The following is a 23,361-nucleotide window of genomic DNA, read 5'->3' as shown; positions in this document are numbered from 1 at the left end:
ACCAATAGTACAGTGAAAAATTTCTTTTAAAAATGTCATTCTCCAAGTTCAGTTCGTTCTTTTTTCTATTTTTGACAATGATGATGGGGAAAAAAAAGAGTTTAAAACAAATAAACTAAAGGAATAATATAGTAATGGTTAGCTCCACCAATATAAAAGCTGAGATCATTTTATCCTGCCATAACGTTAGAACAATCAGCAGCAACATATGAAAATGTTAAAATCTGTCAAGAAATATTACACTGATCTCCTTAGACAGCAGGGGCTTCATTCTTATTCACCTTGTACCTTTCACACCTAGCGGTACATAGTAGACAGTGAATTGGTATTATAACAATATACTTACCTGTGAAAGGTCCGGTATATCACCTCTGTCAATTCCAACTTGCTGTAAGAAGAAGGAGCATTGTATTTAACAGATAAAACTATAAAGATGTTTTATAAATAAAATTTAGAAAATGACACTTATGGCTAGTACTATGAACAATATTTTAGATAGACTTCTTTAAAATCAGAGTAATATGTAATCTCTAAAGATATTATTCAGTATTTCCAAGGGCTTAGATATTATTTGATGGCTGTGAAAGCTGTAACAGGAGGGGAACCAGAGTTGGAAATTCAACAAGACTCTTAACATCTCTACATCTTCTAAGCACCTATATAAGCTACCTTGTCACAATCTGAAAACTCCATCACTTCTACGCATCATACAATAAAAACACTATGGCAAGAATGAGAAAGGCTGATCATGAACAAGTTCCCTGGGGCATAAAAAGAAGTTAAGGAACAAACCTGACGACAATGACTTTGTCTTTCTTCATAAAGTATGCTTTCCCTAAAAAATCACCATAGATAACAATTTTTAAAACCTATGTTCACTCAAGTAGGGCAGGGTTCATACAAGTGCCAAGTGATATCTAACCAGGATATAACTACCCCCACAAAGCAATCCCAGCACACTTTCATGATGTTCAGGCACTAGGCAATCCATCAAAAAAGATAAAAACCATTCCTACTTATTCCAGCACTCAAAAAATTATTTTCCCACCCTGTGGCTGTTTCATCTTCTAATCATTCTCTCTTCCTTTTCTCAACTTCTCGAGGGCCAGTTCGAGAATGTATCAGTAGAAAATTTGATAAAATAGTTCATATTAAGATCTTTTTTTTTTTTTTTTTTTTTTAAAGATTTTATTTTTTCCTTTTTCTCCCCAAAGCCCCCCGGTACATAGTTGTGTTATTCTTCATTGTGGGTTCTTCTAGTTGTGGCATGTGGGACGCTGCCTCAGCGTGGTCTGATGAGCAGTGCCATGTCCGTGCCCAGGATTCGAACCAACGAAACACTGGGCCGCCTGCAGCGGAGCGCGCGAACTTAACCACTCAGCCACGGGGCCAGCCCCACATATTAAGATCTTAACAGCTAATCACTAATGATAAATTTGTCTCCTTCAAACACATTTGAAAAGGTTACTTGTGCCTTTACTCTAAGAACTAAGGTCTCATAATGAAACTGCAAGCCCAAAGACAGCCTCAAAAAAAGCATTTTAGGTCAAGGGAGTCTTCCTATTTCTCAGATCACATGGAGCGCATGGTCTATTCCATCTCAGGGTAAGACCAGGAGATCTGGAGGTAAATAAGGGCTTAAAACATAAGTCAGTAACTATAACTATCAAATGAAAAGAATGTGAGGCCAAATCTTCTTGAGAGATACTTTAAATCCAAAATAAATTTCAGTAGACTTTATAAAATAGCTGATCAACAGCACAAAGCTATTTTCTTCAAAGGTCTCATCATTTGTTCTATCCTATTCCATCTGCTACAGGATAAAATATTGCTATGGAAATAAGAGTGAGAATCACCAACTTGCTAGTTCCAGATTAACTACTTTGATCTAATTGATCAATTATAGCCTAGTCATCTTCCAGAATTATCCTAGCAAGACATCACTGGTGGTGATGGGCCGAGGGTAGAGAAAAGGAAAACAAAAATACTTAAGAGCTGGCTCTGTGTAAGCAAAACAAGGCCTGCAAGCACCACCACAACTACCTTCTGTGACAATTTCAGAAAATTATTTTTCAAACAGATTTGCAAAATTAGATTATTCTATAAACTATATTCATGATTTTCATAATCAATGATAAATAATAAACACACTAAATTCACTTCTGTAGGAGAACAAAACATTTTGAACCCTGTGGCTCCAGTTGCAGGGTCTCACCGGAGGAAAGAGACTTACATTAACATCGAATATTCTTTACCACATTTAACAGAATAAATCTTCTAAAATACATGGACTTTCAAACATAAAACCTGGTGCCACCATTGTGTCCCACCTACCTAATTTTATAAAGAAATAATTTAAAAACAGATTACCTTTCAATATTCAATACTGAATTAAATATACAGGATATATTTTATTCAGTACCATATCATATTCATACCATAACACAGAATTCAATACAGCATACTGATATGATTGAATAAATACCTTACTATATTTAAGACGTTTCTTTCATGTGGATAATGACTGACTTATTTAAAATCTATACTTAAAGACCAAAAAGAAAGTTAAGAGATAAAATCACTTAAAGATAGTTTACCTCTGCAACTTTGAGAAACTCTGAGATTCTTGTCATCCTAGTCAGGAACTTCTTATAGATGTCAAGACCTTCTTTGCACTGGTTCTTTTTCATATCAAAATATTTTTCTGCCAAAAGTAGATGTAAAAATACTTTTATTCACATCAAAATATAACACTTGAAAAGGAAAAAGGTGAAGTATTAGCTCCAAAGAGATCATACAGGTAACTCGGAAAACACACCTACCCTACAGGAAAAGTACCAGTGTTAAATTAGCTTTGATATTTAAAGCTAACTAAAATAGAGATGCTATTATATTAAAACTAGAAAAATTATTTGACTTTATGCATATTTCTATAGTTTGTTCTACAATATTTCTTCCCTCAGAATTCCCTAAATATGTATTTGCATGTTAATATATATCACACTTTACCATTTACAACATTACTAACTTCTACTTCCAAATATTCTTACTGATGATATATTAGCAAAGATGGCAACTTTACGAAGTCCAAATGTCACTTGGAAAACAAATTTAAACTTAATATACTAACAGCAGTAAAGAAATTAATTTATACTAATCATTGGGTAGAAGACTATGCTTTCCAAAGCTTTGTAGAAAAGAAAATCTCTGTTTTTCACTTGTGAAAAAATAAGCCCAATTTTCCTATCTCCATGGATTAAAGATCCCTGATTTAAGTTCATGCTACCCAAACCTATGAAAAACAAATTTAAGTAAATGAAAAAAAAAAAAGTGGTGGGGAGAACAGGCACATTAGAGTAAACACATTTGACATCTGACTCTCTATAATTTTGGTACTCTTTGCAGACTGTTATTTGTCTATTCCAACCAAATCCCACTGAAAAAAATCAGCATTTCTAGGCAAAATTAACTGCATTCCATAAAGACCTAAGATACAATAAAGCACCACACATTCCTAAAATGCCCCAAAAGTAAAAAGCATCCTTAAAAATAAATGTTTAATGCATTTAAAGTAATTATCAAATTTTTTTTTTTCTTTAAGATTTTATTTTTTCCTTTTTCTCCCCAAAGCCCCCTAGTACATAGTTGTGTATTCTTCGTTGTGGGTTCTTCTAGTTGTGGCATGTGGGACGCTGCCTCAGCATGGTCTGATGAGCAGTGCCATGTCCGTGCCCAGGATTCGAACCAACGAAACACTGGGCCGCCTGCAGCGGAGCGCACGAACTTAACCACTCGGCCACAGGGCCAGCCCCCAAGTAATTATCAATTTTAAAATTAAATTTAGAAAAACTATCAATTACAATTAAACTTCACTATGGAGTAAACTGTGAGGAAATCAAATTTTTCTGGGACAAAAATTTGAACTCAATTTTTAAGGAATTTTTGTATTTCTAAAATAATAAAACTGATAGAAAAAACCAGATATATCTCAAAAATATAAAGTTCATCTAGCACAACACTCTCGTTGTAAAAATAAATATTTAATCACCTTAGCATGTATAATCAGGTCTAAAATTCTCTTCTCCCAACAAATTGTTACAATGAATAAATACATCTCAATGAATTTTTAGGTAGCTTTAAGTAACAACTCAGACAATATTATTTATCTGTATGACGCAAGATAATAAATAAAATGTTATTAAGCTGCAGTAATATTTACCCAACAGGTTAATAATTCCTTCATTGTATGCTGCAAACAGTCTAATGGCATCTTTAAAGAGGAGCATGAAGGCAGCATTTATTACTCCATTTGTAAGTTCATTGCTATTAACCTGGGGAAAAAATCAGAAAACAAGATCAGCTTGTCTTATATTTTAAATGACAAGACTTCTTTCAAATTAAAATACAGTAAATTCAAACATTTAAGTGTATTAGAGAAAAAGACATTTATTTCTTACAATCAGAGTTACAGCCAAATAAATAGTGCAAAAAATTTAATCAAGGGCCTGGTGGCATAGTGGTTAAGTTCATGCACTCCACTTCAGCAGCCAGGGGTTTGTGGGTTCAGATCCCAGGCGCCAACCTACACACAACTCATCAAGCCATGCTGTGGTGGCATCCCACATACAAAATAGAGGAAGAGTGGCACAGATGTTAACTCAGCAACAATCTTCCCCAACCAAAAGGAGGAAGACTGGCAACAGATGTTAGCTCAGGGCCAATCTTCCTCAAAGAAAAATTAATCAAAGAGTTGCGATTTATGTAAGAGGCACCAGCAAACAAATATCCTACAACATTCAATTTAGTTCAGAAATAAGTAATTGAGAACAAAAGAATCTTTAACTCTTGAAATTCCTAGGCTTTATCTTAAGTCTTTTAATTATAAGTTCATTTCAACATTAAACACTTCTAACTGCAAAAGAAAGCCCATTTCTAGGTAGAAGTCGACTGTATGTCATGAAGGATTTTACTAAATATTTTTAAATCAAAAAGGATTTGTTAAATGGCTACTACCATCACCAAAGCACTGAGCTAAGCTAGACAGAAGACACTTTAAAAAAAAAGTATACCTTTTCTCAATATTACAAACTCACTCACCTTCAAAGTGGTTATGATAATAATATTGCTACCTCATATGGTTACTGAGAGAATTAAATGATATACCGAGAGTAAAGAGTCTAGTGCAGTACCTTACACATAAATGATCAATATTTATTATTAGTGAATTATGCTGTAACAAAAAATAGCACTTATTCATCTATCAAGAATACTAGAAATGTAATTTTATCTCAAGGAATGAATCAATGGGATAAACCAAAAAGACTTTAAATTCTTTTTTAGATAACACGAATATGTGGCTCATGAAAATTAACTTGTTAGGTATAAAGACCATAAGCATGAAGTTGAACGCTAAGCAACAAATTGGTAAATATTTGCAGAATATCTACCAAGGTTAATTTCCATTACTGAGAGAGAATTCTAATAAAGCAAATGAGAAACAATTCACAAAATAAAAAATACATATGGCTAACAACATATAAAAAGAAGTTTAACTTCACTATCAGGTAAATTAAAATATAATAATCAAATTAAATTGCTAGACTATCCTTTCTTGAGCAGCAGACTAGTAGGTATCAAAATAATCAAAACCAAGGTATTATTCAGTGCTGATAAGGATCAAGAAAAACAGGTACCTGTTGACAAGTGACTGGATCAACCCTTTTGAAGTGTAAGTTGGCAATATTTTAAAAATTTAAATGTTTATGTTCTTTGAACCACCAAATTCTTTTTCTAGGCATTAACCCTATACAAATAGACTTATAAAGGTATAGATACACACATTATCTAATACACACACAAAGTATTTAGTGTCCTCCCCTCCTGTTTTTTTCCCATTTATTTTCTGGATCAAAAAAACAGAAAAACTATCAATAGAAGGATCAGGTAAATTGTTACATTCAATGAAGTACAATACAGACAATCAAAAGAAAACGTAATTTTATAAAGGTGCTCACAATATTTAAGTGGAAAAAAAATTTCATAGTTGGACCCTCTCTCTATAAAAACCAAATCAAGGGGGCCGGTCCAGTGGCGCAGCAGTTAAGTTTGCATGTTCCGCTTCTCAGCGGCCTGGGGTTTGCTGGTTCAGATCCCGGGTGCAGACATGGCACCACTTGGCAAAAACCATGCTGTGGTAGGCATCCCATGTATAAAGTAGAGGAAGATGGGCATGGATGTTAGCTCAGGGCCAGTCTTTCTCAGCAAAAAGAGGAGGACTGGCAGCAGTTAGCTCAGGGCTAATCTTCCTCAAAAAAAAAAAAAAAAAAAAAACCCAAAACAAAGCTCAGTAGTTACATTAATCCCTTATGTCTTCCACACTAGAGGCCAAGAAACCAGGAAACTTGTTTTTTTGGAGGAAGATTAGCCCTGAGTTAACATCCACGGCCAATCCTCCTCTTTTTGCTGAGGAAGACTGGCCCTGAGCTAAGATGTATGCCCATCTTCCTCTATTTTATATGTGGGATGCTTGCCACAGCACGGCTTGGCATGCAGTGCTTAGGTCCATGCCTGGGATCTGAACTGGCGAACTCTGGGTTGCTGAAGAGGAGCACACAAACTTAACTGCTACGCCACCAGCTGGCGCCCAGGAAACTTTTTTTGTAAAGGGCCAGATGGTGAGTATTTTCAACTTAGCGGGCCATATGGTCTCTGTCACAACTATTCAACTCTGATATTACATGGCAAAAGCAGTCATTCACAATACTTAAACCAATGAGCCTGGCTGTGTTCTAATAATACTATTGCAGACATCGAATTTAAATTTCATATAATTTTCACCTGTCGAAATATTTTTAGAATTATTTTCAATCATTTAAAAATGAAAAAATCACTCTTAGTTCACAAGCCATACAAGCACAAATAGCAGGCCACAGTTTTGATAACTCGTTCTAGTCTATCAAGCAACTACAGGATTTATTTATTGAACACTATGTGCCACACAATATTAACAATGGGCACGCAGCATAGAAAAAGCAGATCTGGTCCCTGGCCTCAAGAAGCTTAAAGACTACCAATTAATAGCACAAGTTAAAAGAAAAATCAATTTCAACATGAAATTATCAGTTCCATCCACTAACTTGCACTTCAAGCTCTAAAATAAAATGTCTTAATATAGTTAACCCCAAAAGAAGACTGGAAAATGCTAACATCTAACATATTACAAACAAATGACAAAGGTGACAACTTGGCTCAAGTAATGGTCATTAAAACAAAAATTCCAGGGAACACAATGCCCTTGGATAAGAGCTACATAACAGGCTGTTACAAGTGTATTTGAACTTCCTTTTATTTCTTAATAATTGTCATCCTTTGAGTCCTACAAAGCAGATAAAAGTGAAATATTAAGTTGGCTTTTCATAAAAAATCTTTACTCATTTTTTAAATCTGAAAACCATTATCAAAAAGTGTAGATTTTCAGAGCAAACCCTTCACTACTCCATCACTTTCTTTAGCTTGTATAGTTTACATTTATAGAGCTAGAGAAGCACCACCCAAGAAATCAGCGTAAATCTAAAACAATTATGAAAATAGAAAGTAATCTGATTTGGGACCACATTTGTAGAAAATCCCTGGCCAAACAGGATATCAGTGTAAAAACATCAGAGTCTATGAAAACTTGAGAAAAAAATTCTGATTATGACGTAATTTTTTTAAACCTTAATTTATAAAAGCATTTGTGTGATCAACTTACATTAAAATCAAGAAGGGCATCCATTTGATTTTGAATAATTGGTACAGTTTTTAGGAGTTTTTCTGTGTTCATTGTTCTCATAACTCCATCAGCCCTGTTTTAAAAAAAAGAAACAAGTGAATCTGTTATTAAATCTACACTTTGAACTTCCATCCGGTTCTCTATTTAAACAGAGAACAAGTTGCTATGAAACATCACATATTTTTAAGTCTATTGAACCTGAAACCTCAAGCAGAAATCATGAAGAAAAAACAAAAATGGGAAATATTATTTGTCCAATATCAAGGTGCTCATTAAAAACACAAAACATCATCAAGATGTAAAACATGAGACATAAAAATCAAAGCTTACATTATATAGCCATGTTTATAGTGCACTTTTCACATAAGGAAATCATCTGATCCTCATAGCACTCATGGTATGTAAAGGGCAGTTTCACAGATCTTTTGTGTGTTTTGTTTTGTTTTTTTTAAAAAGATTTTATTTTTTCTTTTTCTCGCCAAGGCCCCCTGGTACATACTTGTCTATTTTTAGTTGTGGGTCCTTCTAGTTGTGGCATGTGGGATGCCGCCTCAGCATGGCTTGATGAATGGTGCCACGCCCACGCCCAGGATTCGAACCAGTGAAACCCTGGGCCCGAAGTGGAGTGCGCGAACTTAACCACTCAGCCACGGGGTTGGCCCCAGATCCTTTGGTTTTAATTACAAATTAAAAAAAAAAAAAAAACACCTGCCTCAAATCACCAAACAATTAGGATGTGATGGAGTCTTGGTGAGCACTGCTTTATTTAATGTATTTTATTCTTGACTCAAACAGCAATAGCTTGTAATACAGAAAATTATAACTAAAATTATTTTATTACAAAATAAAGGATAATTTTACCAAAACATTCTAATCTGGCCATTAAAATAAGTGATACTTAAGAGGAACGTTTTAATAAAATATTCTGTTAAATATTTCCAGAAAAGATTTCTTTAGACATTCCGAAAGATAGTGAAATGTTGGCAGTACCAAATAAACTGAAATTATACAAAACTGGTACCAAGAACACTACACTAACAGATTCTGGGGCTAAGGCACACAACTAACACTAAGTGCTTATTATATATTGGGCTCCATATTAAGGGCTTCATGTATGTTTTTCAAATTCTCACAAAAATCCTATAGTCTTGTCCCATTTTATAGATGATGAAATTTTAGGTTCAGTGAGGTTATATGACTGTCTAAGGTCAGAGACTAATCAGTGGTAGGGACCTTATGCAAACCCAGGTGTATTAAGTCTCCAAAACAGTGCTTTTCATAACCTTTTGGCAGAGTAACAAGGCACGTTCAAAAGTGTGTAGGCTTACTCTAATCTACAAATGACCCATACTTATACACAGCTCTACCCTGAGCTACCCCTCCAACCCTTCAACCACAACCCCAGATGCCAGAAAAACAATTAAGCTATGAAAAGCAACAACAGTGCTTTGCATGACAGAGTTTGAAGAACAAACACTGGACTGCCTTAGGTAGGCAGCGACTGACCAGATGTGTAAACCCATGGACGCCTGTTTCCTCTCAAGTACTAAACTACATTGACTGGTATCAGCTGCTGAAGTTTGGGATAAGGACACCACTCTTTCTTTGAAACCCTTTCTTAATTCTCATACACATCACACTCTCTCATTTTTTTTTTTGAAGATTTAATTTTTTTCCCTTTTTCTCCCCAAAGCCCCCGGTACATAGTTGTATATTCTTCATTGTGGGTCCTCCTAGTTGTGGCACACTCTCTCATTTTATCAGTCACCATTAGTCCCCTTTTAGTTCTCTCTCCCCTCTCCTTGCTGAGGTCACTTTTTGACCTCCTGGTCACTTTCCCTCCGTCACAAAAGACCTGAATGCTGGCTCAGTTTTTCTTGGTTAACTTCAACATCTACATGGACAACCAATCCACCAACTTGCTCTCAAAGTCCCTTGACCACAGCCCCTATTCCCATGGTCAGATACTGACCTTACTGCTCCCAGAAACCACATTAAGCACACTTTCCCATTTAAAAATGTGGACAAAGAGAACAGACTAGTGGCTACCAGGGGAAAGGTGGGGTGGGGGGTGGGCACAAAGGGTGAAGCGGTGCACCTACAATATGAATGACAAGCATTAATGTACAACTGAAATCACACAAGATTGTAACCTATCATTAACTCAACTAAAAAAAAAAAAAAAGCACACCTCCCCACCGCCATGAAAAAAAGACAAAATTCAGACACCTTATCCTATGACAATAACCTTTTAACCTTTCAGCTGCCTTGATCAAGTATCCCCATAGCAAAAACTATTTGACTTCATCATAAACCTCACATTGATCCTTTCTCATTTTTACCTCCTTCATCTGGCTTAGAATTCTACAGACCATTATTATAATCACTCCCTTGCAAATACCCTTAACTCTTGCATTTCTCTTCTTCCGTTACAGTCACCTGGCAAATTCATGATCCTGGGTGAGCAAACATTTACCTCCTCCATGCCTGTACACACGGAGCCGAGTGTTGGTAAAGAAAGACACACAACTGAGCAAGCTGGTAAAACTATAAATTCATGATCATCAACTGCAAATGGGGACTCAGCACTGCCAGCAATCCTCTTAGCCTTCTCTAGTGAATTTCTCTAAGTACTTTCAAACCTCCTTCTCCTACCCCTCCTTTGCTGCCTCCCCACACACAAACTCTCAGCTCATAACTCCCAAAATACTTCATTTAGAAATAGAAAATGACAAAAAGAGATTGAGCATCTCACCACCAAAACTACATCTTTCTAGTCTGCTCCTGTTACATACAATAGAAGTAGTCTCTCTCTTTCTATCAAATGTAACTTATCACTCACACAGGTCCTCTGGATTCCACTCCATCACAATCCTTTGGTTGTCTTCTTTTTCTTTAACACAGTACTGTCCAACAGAACTATCTGCAGTGGTAGCAATGTTCCATATCTGCACCATTCAATATGGTAGCCAATAGACACATGGCTATTGAGCATCTGAATGAAATGTGACTGATACAACTGAGAAAATGAATTTTTATTTTATTTCACTTAAATCAATTTAAATTGCCACATGTGGCAAGTAGCTACCATATCGGACACTGCAGCTCATTCATCTCTTCTTTTATACTAGATCATTCCCATGAACATGCAAGCAAAGTCTCTAGGATCATCATTCTTTAAACACGCCCCCCACCCCCAACACACACACACAGTCTCTCTCCATTAATTTCACATTCCCCACTCAGCCACCACTTGCCTTGCAGAGCCAAGCATACTTCTCAAAAGAGTTGCCGCTTCCTTGCTTTTCATTCATTATTCAATTCATTCCAATATGAGCTCCACCCTACCACCTCAGCTAAACTTCTCTAGTTTAGGTCATCTAGAAATTCCATGCTGCTTTTCCAAGGGGTACTTGTCTAACATGATCTGACTAAACTTTTCAGGATCATTCAAAAGTTTCCCCCCTTTGGGGCCGTCCTGGTGGCGCAGCGGTTAAGTGTGCATGTTCTGCTTTGGCGGCCCGGGGTTCACCGGTTCGGATCCCAGGTGCAGACATGGCACCGCTTGGCAAGCCATGCTGTGGTAGGCATCCCACATAGAAAGCAGAGGAAGATGGGCACGTATGTTAGCTCAGGGCCAGTATTCCTCAGAAAAAAGAGGATTGGCAGCAGTTAGCTCAGGGCTAATCTTCCTCAGAAAAAACAAAAAAGTTTCCCCCATTCTTGTAATACTCTACTCTCTTAGCATCCCCTATACCTCTCTCTCCTTGTTTTCTCCCCACTACACTATCACTTTTTTAGTCTCTTTTGTTAGCTCCTCATCCTCTGTCCATACTCTAAAATAGATGTTGTGCTATCTCAAGGTGTTTCTGAGCCCTCTTCTCTCATTCTATACTCACTCCCCAGGTGATCAGTCATTCCCAAGGCAGAAATTACCAAAACACTATTGACATATTTGTATTGCCAGACTAGAATTCTCAAGTTTCAAGTTAATATGTCCAACTACCTATTTGACATCTCAACTTGTAAAAATCATAGCATCTCAAAACTAGTATTTCCAAAACTAAATCCTTGACTTTTTACCACTGCACCCTACCCTACATACCACCCCCAAAAATCTTCCCAGTAAAAGATGTCATCTCTCCAGTGACTGACACCAGAAACTGGGGGTCCATGTTTGATTCCTCCCTTTCTTTCTTCCCAGAGAACTTTAAATTCCTCAATTAAGAAAAACCTTAACAGTTACCACATAGTTTATATAGACTTCAAAAAACTCAATTTACAGGCTAACACTGGTGGCTTAGTGGTTAAGTTTACACACACCACTTCAGCAGCTGGGGTTCGGTTCCCAGGCATGGACCTACACCACTCGTCTGTCAATGGCCATGCTCTGGTGGCAGCTCACATACAAAAAGAGGAAGATTGGCACCAGACATTAGTTCAGGGAGACTATTCCTCAGCAAAGAAACAAACTCAATTTACAAACCTAAATGCTTGAATATGATTCAAACCAGATGCATGACAACTCATACTCCATGAAGAACACAAGTTTTTATGGATTCTTAAATAGATTATAATTAAATTCAGATACTCACTTTGCAAATACAAGAACAATGGATTAAAGGCTGATCACCCATGTCCTTACTCACAGACAATACCTGGATTATTCTTTCTTTTGCTTGTTATATAACAGTGCCTTGACACTTTGAACTGTACCAATTTAGAATTGAAGATAATTCAACATAAGTTCATATTACCAAAAAACAGAATGTTAAACAAAAAAAAAATGAAAGGACCAATGTTTAACAACCAACTGTAATGATAAATCTACAGGCAACTTATTGGATCCATTTTTCATAGAATCATTTAACATACTGTTTACAAACTCATCTAGTCATCTTTTCAAAAACTTCTACATTTAGACACTGTGGAAAGTCCTGAAGATATGACTATGAGTAAGACTATATTGTCTTCATGGATGTGACAGTATCACATAAAATCTAGCAAGAGAAACAAGGCTTCCTCAAGAAAATGATGTCTGAGTGAATTCTTGAAGAATGACTAACAATTTGCCAAAATAACAAAAAACAGGCTTTATAAAAGCAGTAAGTATATACACCTGAAAGTAATTTAACTATTACTAGGCAATAATTCACTTTGACTTTTGAATATCCTATATTTCTATTAAAAATCATAATTGGTCTCCACCTCATTTTTTTAAATTATACCAAGATATATTCCAAATGAATCAAAGATTTAAATATAAAATACTGAATCCATAAATATATCCAATGAAAAAATGAATAGGTAATTGATCATTTTGGGGTAGAAAAGTTCACTGAGTTTGCTTAAAAGACAAAAGTCAAAAAAGTAAGGATAACAATTTTGATGTGCCACATAAGATTATTTTTGTTTTTATTTTTTTTGAGGAAGATTAGCCCCGAGCTAACATCTGCTGCCAATCCTCCTCTTTTTGCTGAGGAAGACTGGCCCTGATAACATCTGTGCCCATCTTCGTCTACTTTCTATGTGGGACGCCTACCACAGCATGGCTTGCCAAGCGGTGCCATGTCTGCACCCGGGATCTGAACTGGTGAACCCCGGGCCGCCGAAATGAAACGTGCACACTTAACTGCTGTGCCACCGGGCCGGCCCCCACTTAAGATTTTAAAACCCTTAATAATTCTTAGAAAAACAAAAAGGAAAAAATATTTGTAACCCATGACAATTTATTTCCTCATACACAGAAAGCTTACTGTTAGAGCGCTTGTCATGTGGTAAGCATTACATACAATATTTCATTTACTTCTCACAACAATCCTAATCCTTATCTAAGTACTATTAACATCATCATTTTACATTTTACAGATAAAATAACTCACATTCTAAGTCGAGGTTTCCCAATTCCGCCACAGCATTCTACTATGGTACAAATGGGTTTACGTATGCCAACACATTAATCCCTAACACTTCAGCCTCAAGTAGTCTTCTCCATTTAATCACTCTCCTGTTAGACATAGTATCAGTTTGTGTGCCACTATGTGAAAAAAGTTAGCAAGCTGATGGATATGTAATAAAAGATCCTTGTTCTTAGGAAATATGCACTAAAGTATTAAGGAATATAAACTATAAAAAGGCATGAGGTATGTAATCTACTCTCAAATGGTTCAGAAAAAAGTATACACACACACAGAATAATTAAACAAATGTGATAAAAATGCTAAAAACTGTTGAATCTGAGTAAAGTGTATAGGAGTTATCTACATTATTCTTGCAACATTTCTGGAAATGAAATTACTTCAAAATAAAGTTATTTTTTAAAAGTTAGCAAGCTGGCTGAAGTATCTTAGTATCTTAGTATCTAGTCCTTCATCTAATGGAATGAAGCTAGAATTTATCTGACTAAACCTACTAGATTTATATGACTAAAGGTCAGCTCTTAACACTATTCAACACAATAGAAAAGAATAAAAAAAACAATAGAGAAGTGGGCAAAGGACACTGAAAGGTAATTAACAAAGCACAAATGGCATTTTAAAAGAGAGAAAGGCTCAATGTCACCATCTACTGAATTATTCAATCAACCAATATAAAATAAAATGAACACCTACCTAATGAGATACATATTTTCACGAGGATGGATGAATACAGTGAAAGTTATTTATAACTATATTTAATTCAATAATTTGTTACAATTTTTATAAAGGGCAATTTGGTGTTTTCTATTAAAATGTTAAATGTATATATGTCCTTCGACCTGTCAAGTCTAAGAATTTATTCTATAGGAAACTTCACTTAAGAATGCAACCACATGTAAAAGGATGGTCAATACATTGCTTTTGTAAGATAAAAAATAGGAATAAATCCTATGTACATCTAGAACATAATTCTATAGCCATTCAAAAGAATGAGATGAATATATGTGTACAGATATCAAAAATGTCTAAGAAATATAGTAGGGGAGAAAAGCAGTCTTCAAATAATGTGATCCAACTTCTATGTAATTTTCTATATGCCTTCATCTACATATTTATTTCTATTTACACACAGAAAAGACATTAGATACATCAAAACGTTAACATTTCCTACAAGTTAGGTTGCTATGCTGTCTGAATTATTTTTAAGTTTATTACTTTTATAAACATAAAAAATGATTTCCCTAATAAATAAAACTTTACTATTTACTACACAGGTCTCCCTCCAAACAAAACAGTCTACTGAGGTTTCTGCATTCATATAATAAATTTTAATTGCCATCAGGCCCTCAGCTTACACCCTATGTCCTACATTTTTTCTTTCTTATTTATATAATTGGATACATACATATGCACCTTATGTTTACAACGTCAATTTTTTGCTTCTTCTTGGTTCCACTCAATTACTCCTTGATTTGCTTTCCTTTTCCTCAGCATTAAATAACAGTAATTTCCTTTAAATCAATACTAATTATATTGTGCATAATCAAGGACTATTCTCATCCAAATAATAAAGTTTGCTCTATTAAATATAGAAATGCAGCAACACTCATCAATCTCAAACTTGGCCCTTCAGATTAGGGGGGGAAAAATCAATATTTTTAAAGTCTATCAATCTGATATCTAGAAATATCTCGAAGATCAGTTTTACTGAACATACTTTACAGTGAAGAATTAATATAAGCCCAACTAGAAAATGGTTTATTCGACAGGATACTGAAGTTAAGAATGAGACTTCTAAGATGAACTCCTCTACTGTAATCTTCTACAAAGTAGCCAAATATATGAAACAAAATCTGTGGAATTTAGTTCTGCTAAGTTCCAAACTAATCACTTCCTGATTAATTTGGAATAGTGACAGAGAAAATTTTAAGTTCAGCTTTAAAATTTCTTGAATAACTGAGAGGTTACACTTCTACATTTGTATTAAATTTTCCTTTTCAGTCTAGTAATTTAACATTTCAAGCGAACAATTTACAAGAACATATTAATTGCTTAGATCTTTGGGATCTTTGAGCAGCAGGGAAACTCAGAAAGACATTCACCAGAATATTTCTGCAGAAGCTACATTCCTCTCAGGGCAGGTCTTTATAGCTACAAGGGTCATCAATGCCCCTTAAGAATATCTTTAGTGGCTTTTTCCTGAGGTCTCATCATATATCCTAAGAAAAATCCATATACCAGGCTTTATCAGATATAGAAGTACTGACTGTATCATTCATGTGATTAGTTCTTGTGCCAAGAAGACTGTTACAGTCATGAGTTGCATAAGGACGTTTCAGCCAATGACAGACTCCATATACGACAGTGGTCGCACAAGATTAGTACCATACAGCTTAGATATGTAGCAGATTATACCGTCCATGTTTGTGTAAGAACTCTATGATGTTCACATAATGACAAAATAGCCAAACGATGCCTTTCTCCTAACATATCCCTGTGGTTAAGTGATGTGTGACTGCCTTCAGGGCATAGCAAAAAATAAATTCATCTTCTGCATCAAACATTAAAAAGAACCTTAAACACGAGACAGCCACTGAAAGAAATTAAAGATGATTAACAGAAAGACACTCCATGTTTATGGATTGGAAACAGTGTATTAATATTGCAATGCTCCCCAAACTGATCTACAGACTCAATGCAATCCCTATCAAAATCCCAGTTGCCTTTTCTGCAGAAATTGATAAGCTCATCCTAAAATTCTTATGGAAATACAAGGGACCTAGAATAGCCAAAACAATCTTGAAAAATAAGAGAGTTGGAGAACTCACACTTCTCAATTTCAAAACTTAGTATAATGCAACGGTAATCAAGACAGTGTGGTACTAGCACGAGGACAGACATAGATTAACAGAACAGAATTGGGAGTCCAGAAATAAACCTTTAAACTTATGGTCAATTTATTTTCAACCAAGTGCCATGACCATTCACTCAGAAAAGAAGAGTCTTTTCAACAAATGGTGCTGGGACAACCAGATATTCACATACAAAACAATGAATTTGGACCCATACCTCATAACATATACGAAAATTAATTAAAAATGGATCAAAAACCTAAATGTAAGAGCTAAAACTACAAATCTCTTAGAAAAAATGTAGGAGCAAATCTTTTTGACCTTGGATTAAGTAATGTTTTCTCAAACATGATGCCAAAAGTGCAAGCAACTAAAGAAAAAAAAACATCAAAATTAAAAACTTTCATTCTTCAAAGGATATCATCAAGCAAGTACAAAGAGAAGCCACAGGAGGAGAGAAAATATTTGCAAATCACTTGTATGATGAGGGACTGGTGTCTTAAATACATAAAAAAATCTCTTGCAACTCAACAATAAAAAGACAACCGAATTAAAAAACAAGCAAAGGATTTGAACAGACATTCTTCCAAAGAAAATATACAAATGGTCAATTAGCACATAAAAAGACACTCAATATTATTCACCATATGGGAAATGAAAACCAAAACCATAATGATAAACCATTTCATACCTACTAGTATGGCTATAATTAAAAAAAAAACAGAAAGTAATAAGTATTGACAAGAAAGTGAAGGAACTGGGAGTCCATATACCTTGCTGGTGAGAATGTAAAATGGTTCAACTGCTTTGAAAAATGGTTTGGCAGTTCCTCAAAAAGCTAAACATTAAGAGTTACATATGGCTCAGCAATTCTACTCCTAGGTTTGTACCCAAGAGAAAAGATAATCGACACAAAAACTTGTACACAAATGTTCATTGCAGGATTATTCCTAACAGCCACAATCAGAAACCACTCAAATGTCCATCAACTGATAAATAAACAAAATGTAGTATGATTCATACAACAGAATATTATTCAGCCATAAAAAGAAATGAAGTACTGATAAATGCTACAACAAGAATGCTACAACTTGAATACATTATGCTAAGTGAAAGAAGCCAGACACAAAAGGGCACATACTGTATCATTTCATTTATATGAAATGTCCAGAATAGGCAAATCCATAGAGACAGAAAGCAGATTTGTGGTTGCCAGGGTCTGGTGGAAAAGGGAAATGCGAAGTGATTGCTAATAAATTTGGGGTTTCTTTCTGGACTAATGAAATGTTTTAGAATGAGATAGTAGTGATGTTGCACAACTCTGTGAATATACTAAAACCACTTAACTGTATACTTTAAAACGGTTAATTTTATGTTGTGTGAACTCCATCTCAATAAAGCTGTTATAAAATCTTTAAAAACTTTAAAACATCCTAGTGCAAAAAGTATCTGATGTACTTCTTCAAAGAAAAATGAAGTTTGTCTTTTAAAACTGGCCTAAAATTCCATAAATCATAATCTAATAACTTCTATAGTTTACATTTTAAAATACGGAATTCCATTAGATGTCAAGAAAAAAAAAAAGCTTAACTCACCCTCTTTTCACTTTTGTGAAATCAAATGCAACTTGTCTGTATGAAACTGCTTTTTCATTTAGATATCTACTATACCGCCTAATAAATGTAGACATGTCATATCCTGCAAGAAAAGAAATAGAAAAAGTTTTCACAAATTATTAAAATCCCAATTTGCTTGGAAAACCAACTTATTCCATCCAATGGCCATAACGTCTTGATATCCCAACTGAATTTAGTGATATAAATTAAATGACTAATGAATACTATCACATTAAAATCTCTAAGACTTCACATTTTTAAGTCACATATGTCATATGTGGCTTTGAAAAACCTTCTCCCTTAGAATTTCACCTAAATTATTAATTATGTATTACTCCTCATCCACATTCCTATCTTTTATTTATCAGGAACTTGGAAAATATCCTCTCTTATACTACTTATTAATCTCACAACTCAAATTTAACACCCCGTGGAACCACAACCCCACACCTCAAATCATTAAGCAAATTTATAATTTTCATACTTATGAAATCTTTAGTTGTATATTATATAGAACAACCACAACTTATGTATGCCAACCTTAAAAAAAGTAGAGAAAACTATTTCATGGTACAATGAAAGGAAGGGCAATATATAAGTTTAAGGCATAACAAAAAACAATTATATGTATGTCTTCAATAAAACTTTCTAAACGAATACCTAAATCATTCTAAGGTTTTGTTTTATCACAATCATGAGACTGGAAAACGTCAGTGACATAAAATCTAATCAATGTTATAAAACAAAAAAAAATTTGTATTGTAGTTATTGCCTGGCTCAAGGAAGTCTACAAATTTTTGCCTCTCATTGAAAAGCAGGTCCATTTTATATTGGCTCATCTTTTCTAACACATTTAACTTCACTTGATGATCTCTGCTAATTTAAAAAGATAACAGTAAAACAACCAAAAAAAAAAAAAAAGTAAAGTGACAGGATTTAACATCACCACCAATTCATTTATTTAGCAAATATTTCTTGAGTGCCTGCTAAATGCCACTGGAGAAAAATCAGTGAACAAAGTGGAAAAAAAAATCACTGCCCTCATATATTCTCATAGCTACTAGTGGATTTCATAAGGTATTACATACTCCCATTCCTCAGCTCTTTAATTCATATAGTTCCTTCTAATCCACTCTACTCCACCCTCTCTGATGGAGGAAATCTCTCTCATCCTTCAAGGCTCACTCTCTGAAACTCTCCCTGAACTCTTGTGCTTCCATATTATTCTTACTCCAAGTACAGCTCATAGCTATTATATACAACGTCCATCTAACTCACTAGACTAGAAACTTATTTATATTTATATACATCTACTATAATGCCCAGTATATAATTAATAAAATCTATGAGACTCTATCCAACAAAACACATCAGCAATGAAAATTACTTCTCAAAAACACCATTGAATTATATGCTTTTAATTACTGTTTCAGGCTTATCTTTATATTCTCTTTATAATATGAGCTTTAAATAAAAGGCCTAAAAACTGTTCTCTACATAAATGGAATGAAAAGTCTTAAAACCTTATTATTAGAAGCTCTTAACAAAGTAGAAAATGAGTAGCTAATAAGACAATAAAACTCAGATATATGCATATATTCTGTTCTGGACTAGTGGTTTGCATATTGTTTCCACAGATTCTTAGTTCAAATGAACTGAATAAGGGGGGAACAGAAATAAAAAGATGAGCAGGCAATTCCTTCCATGCCCTGCAAACAAAGCAGCTTCAGTTTTATCTGTTATATACATCTAGCTTCTAGCTTTTATTTGAAAAAAGGATTCCACGGTTTAATTTTCTTGTCTTAAATACTTAGAACACTGTATCTCTCATTAAAGTAAGATCAATCCTGTAACATTTGGTCCTATGTATAGATTACTGGTCTTCCAAAATCTCTGGAAGATAGGGAATTCAATTCATTCTAATTAATACTTCCATCCACCAAAAGCAAACAAGTACTGAACTGGACAGTCCCTAACCCAAACACAGCTAATCACTAAATTCCATTGATTTTATCTCCACAAGAGCCATAATTCAGGCCCTCCTTAACTCTCCACTAGATGACCAGAAAAAGCCCAGAACAGTTTCAACGTCCTTAAGACTTTATCCACTCTAATCCAACCTGCACTGAGCTATGACGCTTTCTTTATAACACACACTCCCTCTCCCCTCCTCCTTCAACTCAAAAAACTTTGATGGCTTTTCAGTACATTATAAAATCCCAACTCTATCAAAATCTTCTGTGCCTGATTTTGGCCCCAAACAGCTTCTTGAGGGCTATCTGACACTACCTGTTCTCCAATACATCATCCATACATTCTATCTGCACTCATTCGCTCTATAAATCTTAAACACCCCATGTTCTTTCACATCCATGAACCTGTGTACCTGTGCTTAAGCCAACTCATGTTCTCATCCATCTTTTAAAGCCTAGCACAAATCTCACCTTCTCTAAAGACATTTCGCAGACTGAGCCTTACTGTTGAATATTCCCAAGTCATTTGGTACGTCCTTTATAAAGTTGTTCCTAGAGTTGACATTCTGTAATGCTAACGATCTAGTTCTGGAACTAAGTACAACAGATTCCATTAAGATAGAATATGCTTGGAGGACTACAACAGTAGATTATGGCAATTTTAAGTTACCAAATTAAAAGTAAAATAAATAGGGGGCTGGCCCCGTGGCCGAGTGGTTAAGTTCCTGTGCTCCGCTGCAGGCGGCCCAGTGTTTCGTTGGTTCGAATCCTGGGTGTGGACATGGCACTGCTCATCAAACCACGCTGAGGCGGCATCCCACATGCCACAACTAGAAGGACCCACAATGAAGAATATACAACTATGTACCGGGGGGCTTTGGGGAGAAAAAGGAAAAATAAAATCTTTAAAAAAAAAAAAAGTAAAATAAATAAAATAACAGGTGTGAGTATCAATAAGCAATTCATCTAATTAACACACTGTACTTACCTTTGCTACTAAAATGAATTATATTCCCAACTACATTTCTTGGAATAAAAGATAAAAAAATAATAACAATAATAACAATGAAAGAGGATACTTAAATAGCATTTCCTGTGTGCCAGGCATTGTTCTAAGCATTTACATTTATTAACTAGGTTAAGCCTCATGACAACCTTATAAGGCTGGTGCTATCATTATTCTTGATTTTACAGATGCAGAGGTGAACGTGAAGAGCTGGAGGTGAAGAAAGTTGCTCAGTTTCATGCACCTGGTAAGTGGTAGAGCTGGGATTCAAACCCAGGCAGTCCAATTCTATCCATGTTCTCAAACCACTACCCTATACCGCTTCTCAAAGAGCTTTGGGTGTCAAATAATTAAGTCAATCATAATCTTCACATTAAAAGACAGTTTTTCTTCCCTACAACCTTCACTAAAATACAAGCTTCTTCTACAGCACATGTTCTAAAAGACAGAGTTCAACTCTGCAGTAATTATCACATGGGGTCACTCTTGATTTTCTATAATGAATAAGTTGTCTTTACCTTGCAATCCACTTTTATCCAAAAAATTGCTTAAGTTAAACAACGTGTTTCTTGAAGCCAAATACTGAATAAAACGCTGGAAAACAAACAAACAAATAATTACATCAAGGTACTGCCATCTAACAAACTCTGATTTGAGAATTAGGAGGAAAACTTGCATTTAACACATTCCACTAAGCTTATCTATTTAAATTTCTCATCCTCAGTCGTCCTATTAACTAGTTACCAAACCTAAAAACATATGACATTTTTTTCACTAGCCTCATACAAGAATGTATTAAAGCCTAATGTCCACATCTATGTTATTAAAGTCAAAATAAAACCAAACAGGGGGCTGGCCCATGGGGGAGTGGTTAAGTCCAGCACACTTGGCTTCAGCGACCTGGGGTTCACAGGTTTGGATCCTGGGTGTGGACCTGCACCACTCATCAAGGCATGCTAAGGTGGCAACCTACATACAAAATAAATGAAGGCTGGCATAGATGTTAGCTCAAGGCTAACCTTCCTCAAGCAAAAAAGAGGAAGATTGGTAACAGACATTAGCTCAGAGTGAATCTTCCTCACCAAAAAAATAAATCAATAAATAAAAAATAAAAGGAAATAGGCACTTTTAAACTGGAACTTGTAATTCTGCCTTTATTGCAGCATATTTGGGCTGCAGCTACTTAGGCGGCATCTTTAAATAGTTACCTGGTGACCCAAATTTTCATGACTTTATTTTTTTTTTAAAACAAAATACTTGTAATCATACAAGAGAATGCTAGTATAGACATCCTCTTACCCACTGTCCGGATTAAACATATTACCATATTCACTTTAGATCTTCTTATAGAATCAAAATATTACAGACTATATTGAAGACACACATCTTAAATCCCATGCCCCCCCCCCCAACAGGCACTTACTTTTCTGAAGTAAGTATATATCACTCTCAAACTGGTTTTTACAATTTTACTACATATATAAGTATCTTAAAACTGTACATAATTTTGTTTTCTATTTTAAATTTACAGAAATATCACAGTGCACTTCTTTGCCAACATACTTAATTTTTTTCCCCAAGAATTATCAAGTTAATTTATGTACATCTACTTCATTCATTTTAAATGATATTCTAGTATTTCAATGAACTACTCTAGTATTTCAATGAACTACTATATCATTATGTATCCATTTCTTTATGGATATTTAAGTTCTTTCCAATTTCACTATTATTAACAATGTTTCATTGACATCTGTGTACATAGTCTCCATGTGCAAACATACAAGAGTTTGTCATGATATATACTTAAGGTTGAATTGCTGAGTCAGCATGTATGTAAAAGTTCATCTTCTCAAAATACTGTCAAAATGCTCTCCAAAGTGCTTACCATAGAACACTACCTTCACTTCCCTTTACATGCAACAACTAAAACAGATCTTTAAAGAAACTCCCTTTAATTTCACCACTGCTTAGAATTTTTTTAAATGTATGCACAGGTTACTATCAATTAGGAAGTACACCATCAATACCCTGACTCAATCTTGTTCATCTGAGATCACACCTCACTAACAAACCAGGATTTTGAAAAACAATTTGTAAATCAAAGACTCATTTTTCATCATTTATCCTATAGAAAAACCTGTTTCAAAAAAAGTGTTAAAATATCTAAGACAACATTAGACTCTATGATTTTCATTAAGCTTGGATAATTCTTTGTTGTGGGG

At 34.9% G+C, this 23,361-nt stretch overlaps 1 protein-coding gene across 34 annotated transcripts in view; it reads right to left on the bottom strand.

Annotated features, from left to right (window-relative positions):
* The window catches only part of PICALM (phosphatidylinositol binding clathrin assembly protein), a 103,554-nt gene that overhangs the window by 44,901 nt on the left and 35,292 nt on the right, over positions 1–23,361 (bottom strand). For all 34 annotated transcript variants that reach the window (XM_070274217.1, XM_070274220.1, XM_070274221.1 and 31 more), the window contains exons 3-8: positions 21,655–21,730; positions 18,137–18,239; positions 7,751–7,844; positions 4,220–4,331; positions 2,598–2,704; positions 347–388 (exon numbers count right to left, since the gene is read on the bottom strand). In XM_070274217.1, the coding sequence (XP_070130318.1) occupies positions 347–388; positions 2,598–2,704; positions 4,220–4,331; positions 7,751–7,844; positions 18,137–18,239; positions 21,655–21,730 (534 nt within the window). The remainder of the gene's footprint in view (positions 1–346; positions 389–2,597; positions 2,705–4,219; positions 4,332–7,750; positions 7,845–18,136; positions 18,240–21,654; positions 21,731–23,361) is intronic.

Source organism: Equus caballus, chromosome 7 (genome assembly GCF_041296265.1).
Source record: "Equus caballus isolate H_3958 breed thoroughbred chromosome 7, TB-T2T, whole genome shotgun sequence".
Classification (NCBI taxonomy): domain Eukaryota; kingdom Metazoa; phylum Chordata; class Mammalia; order Perissodactyla; family Equidae; genus Equus; species Equus caballus.
This window is presented reverse-complemented; position numbering and strand designations above follow the sequence as displayed.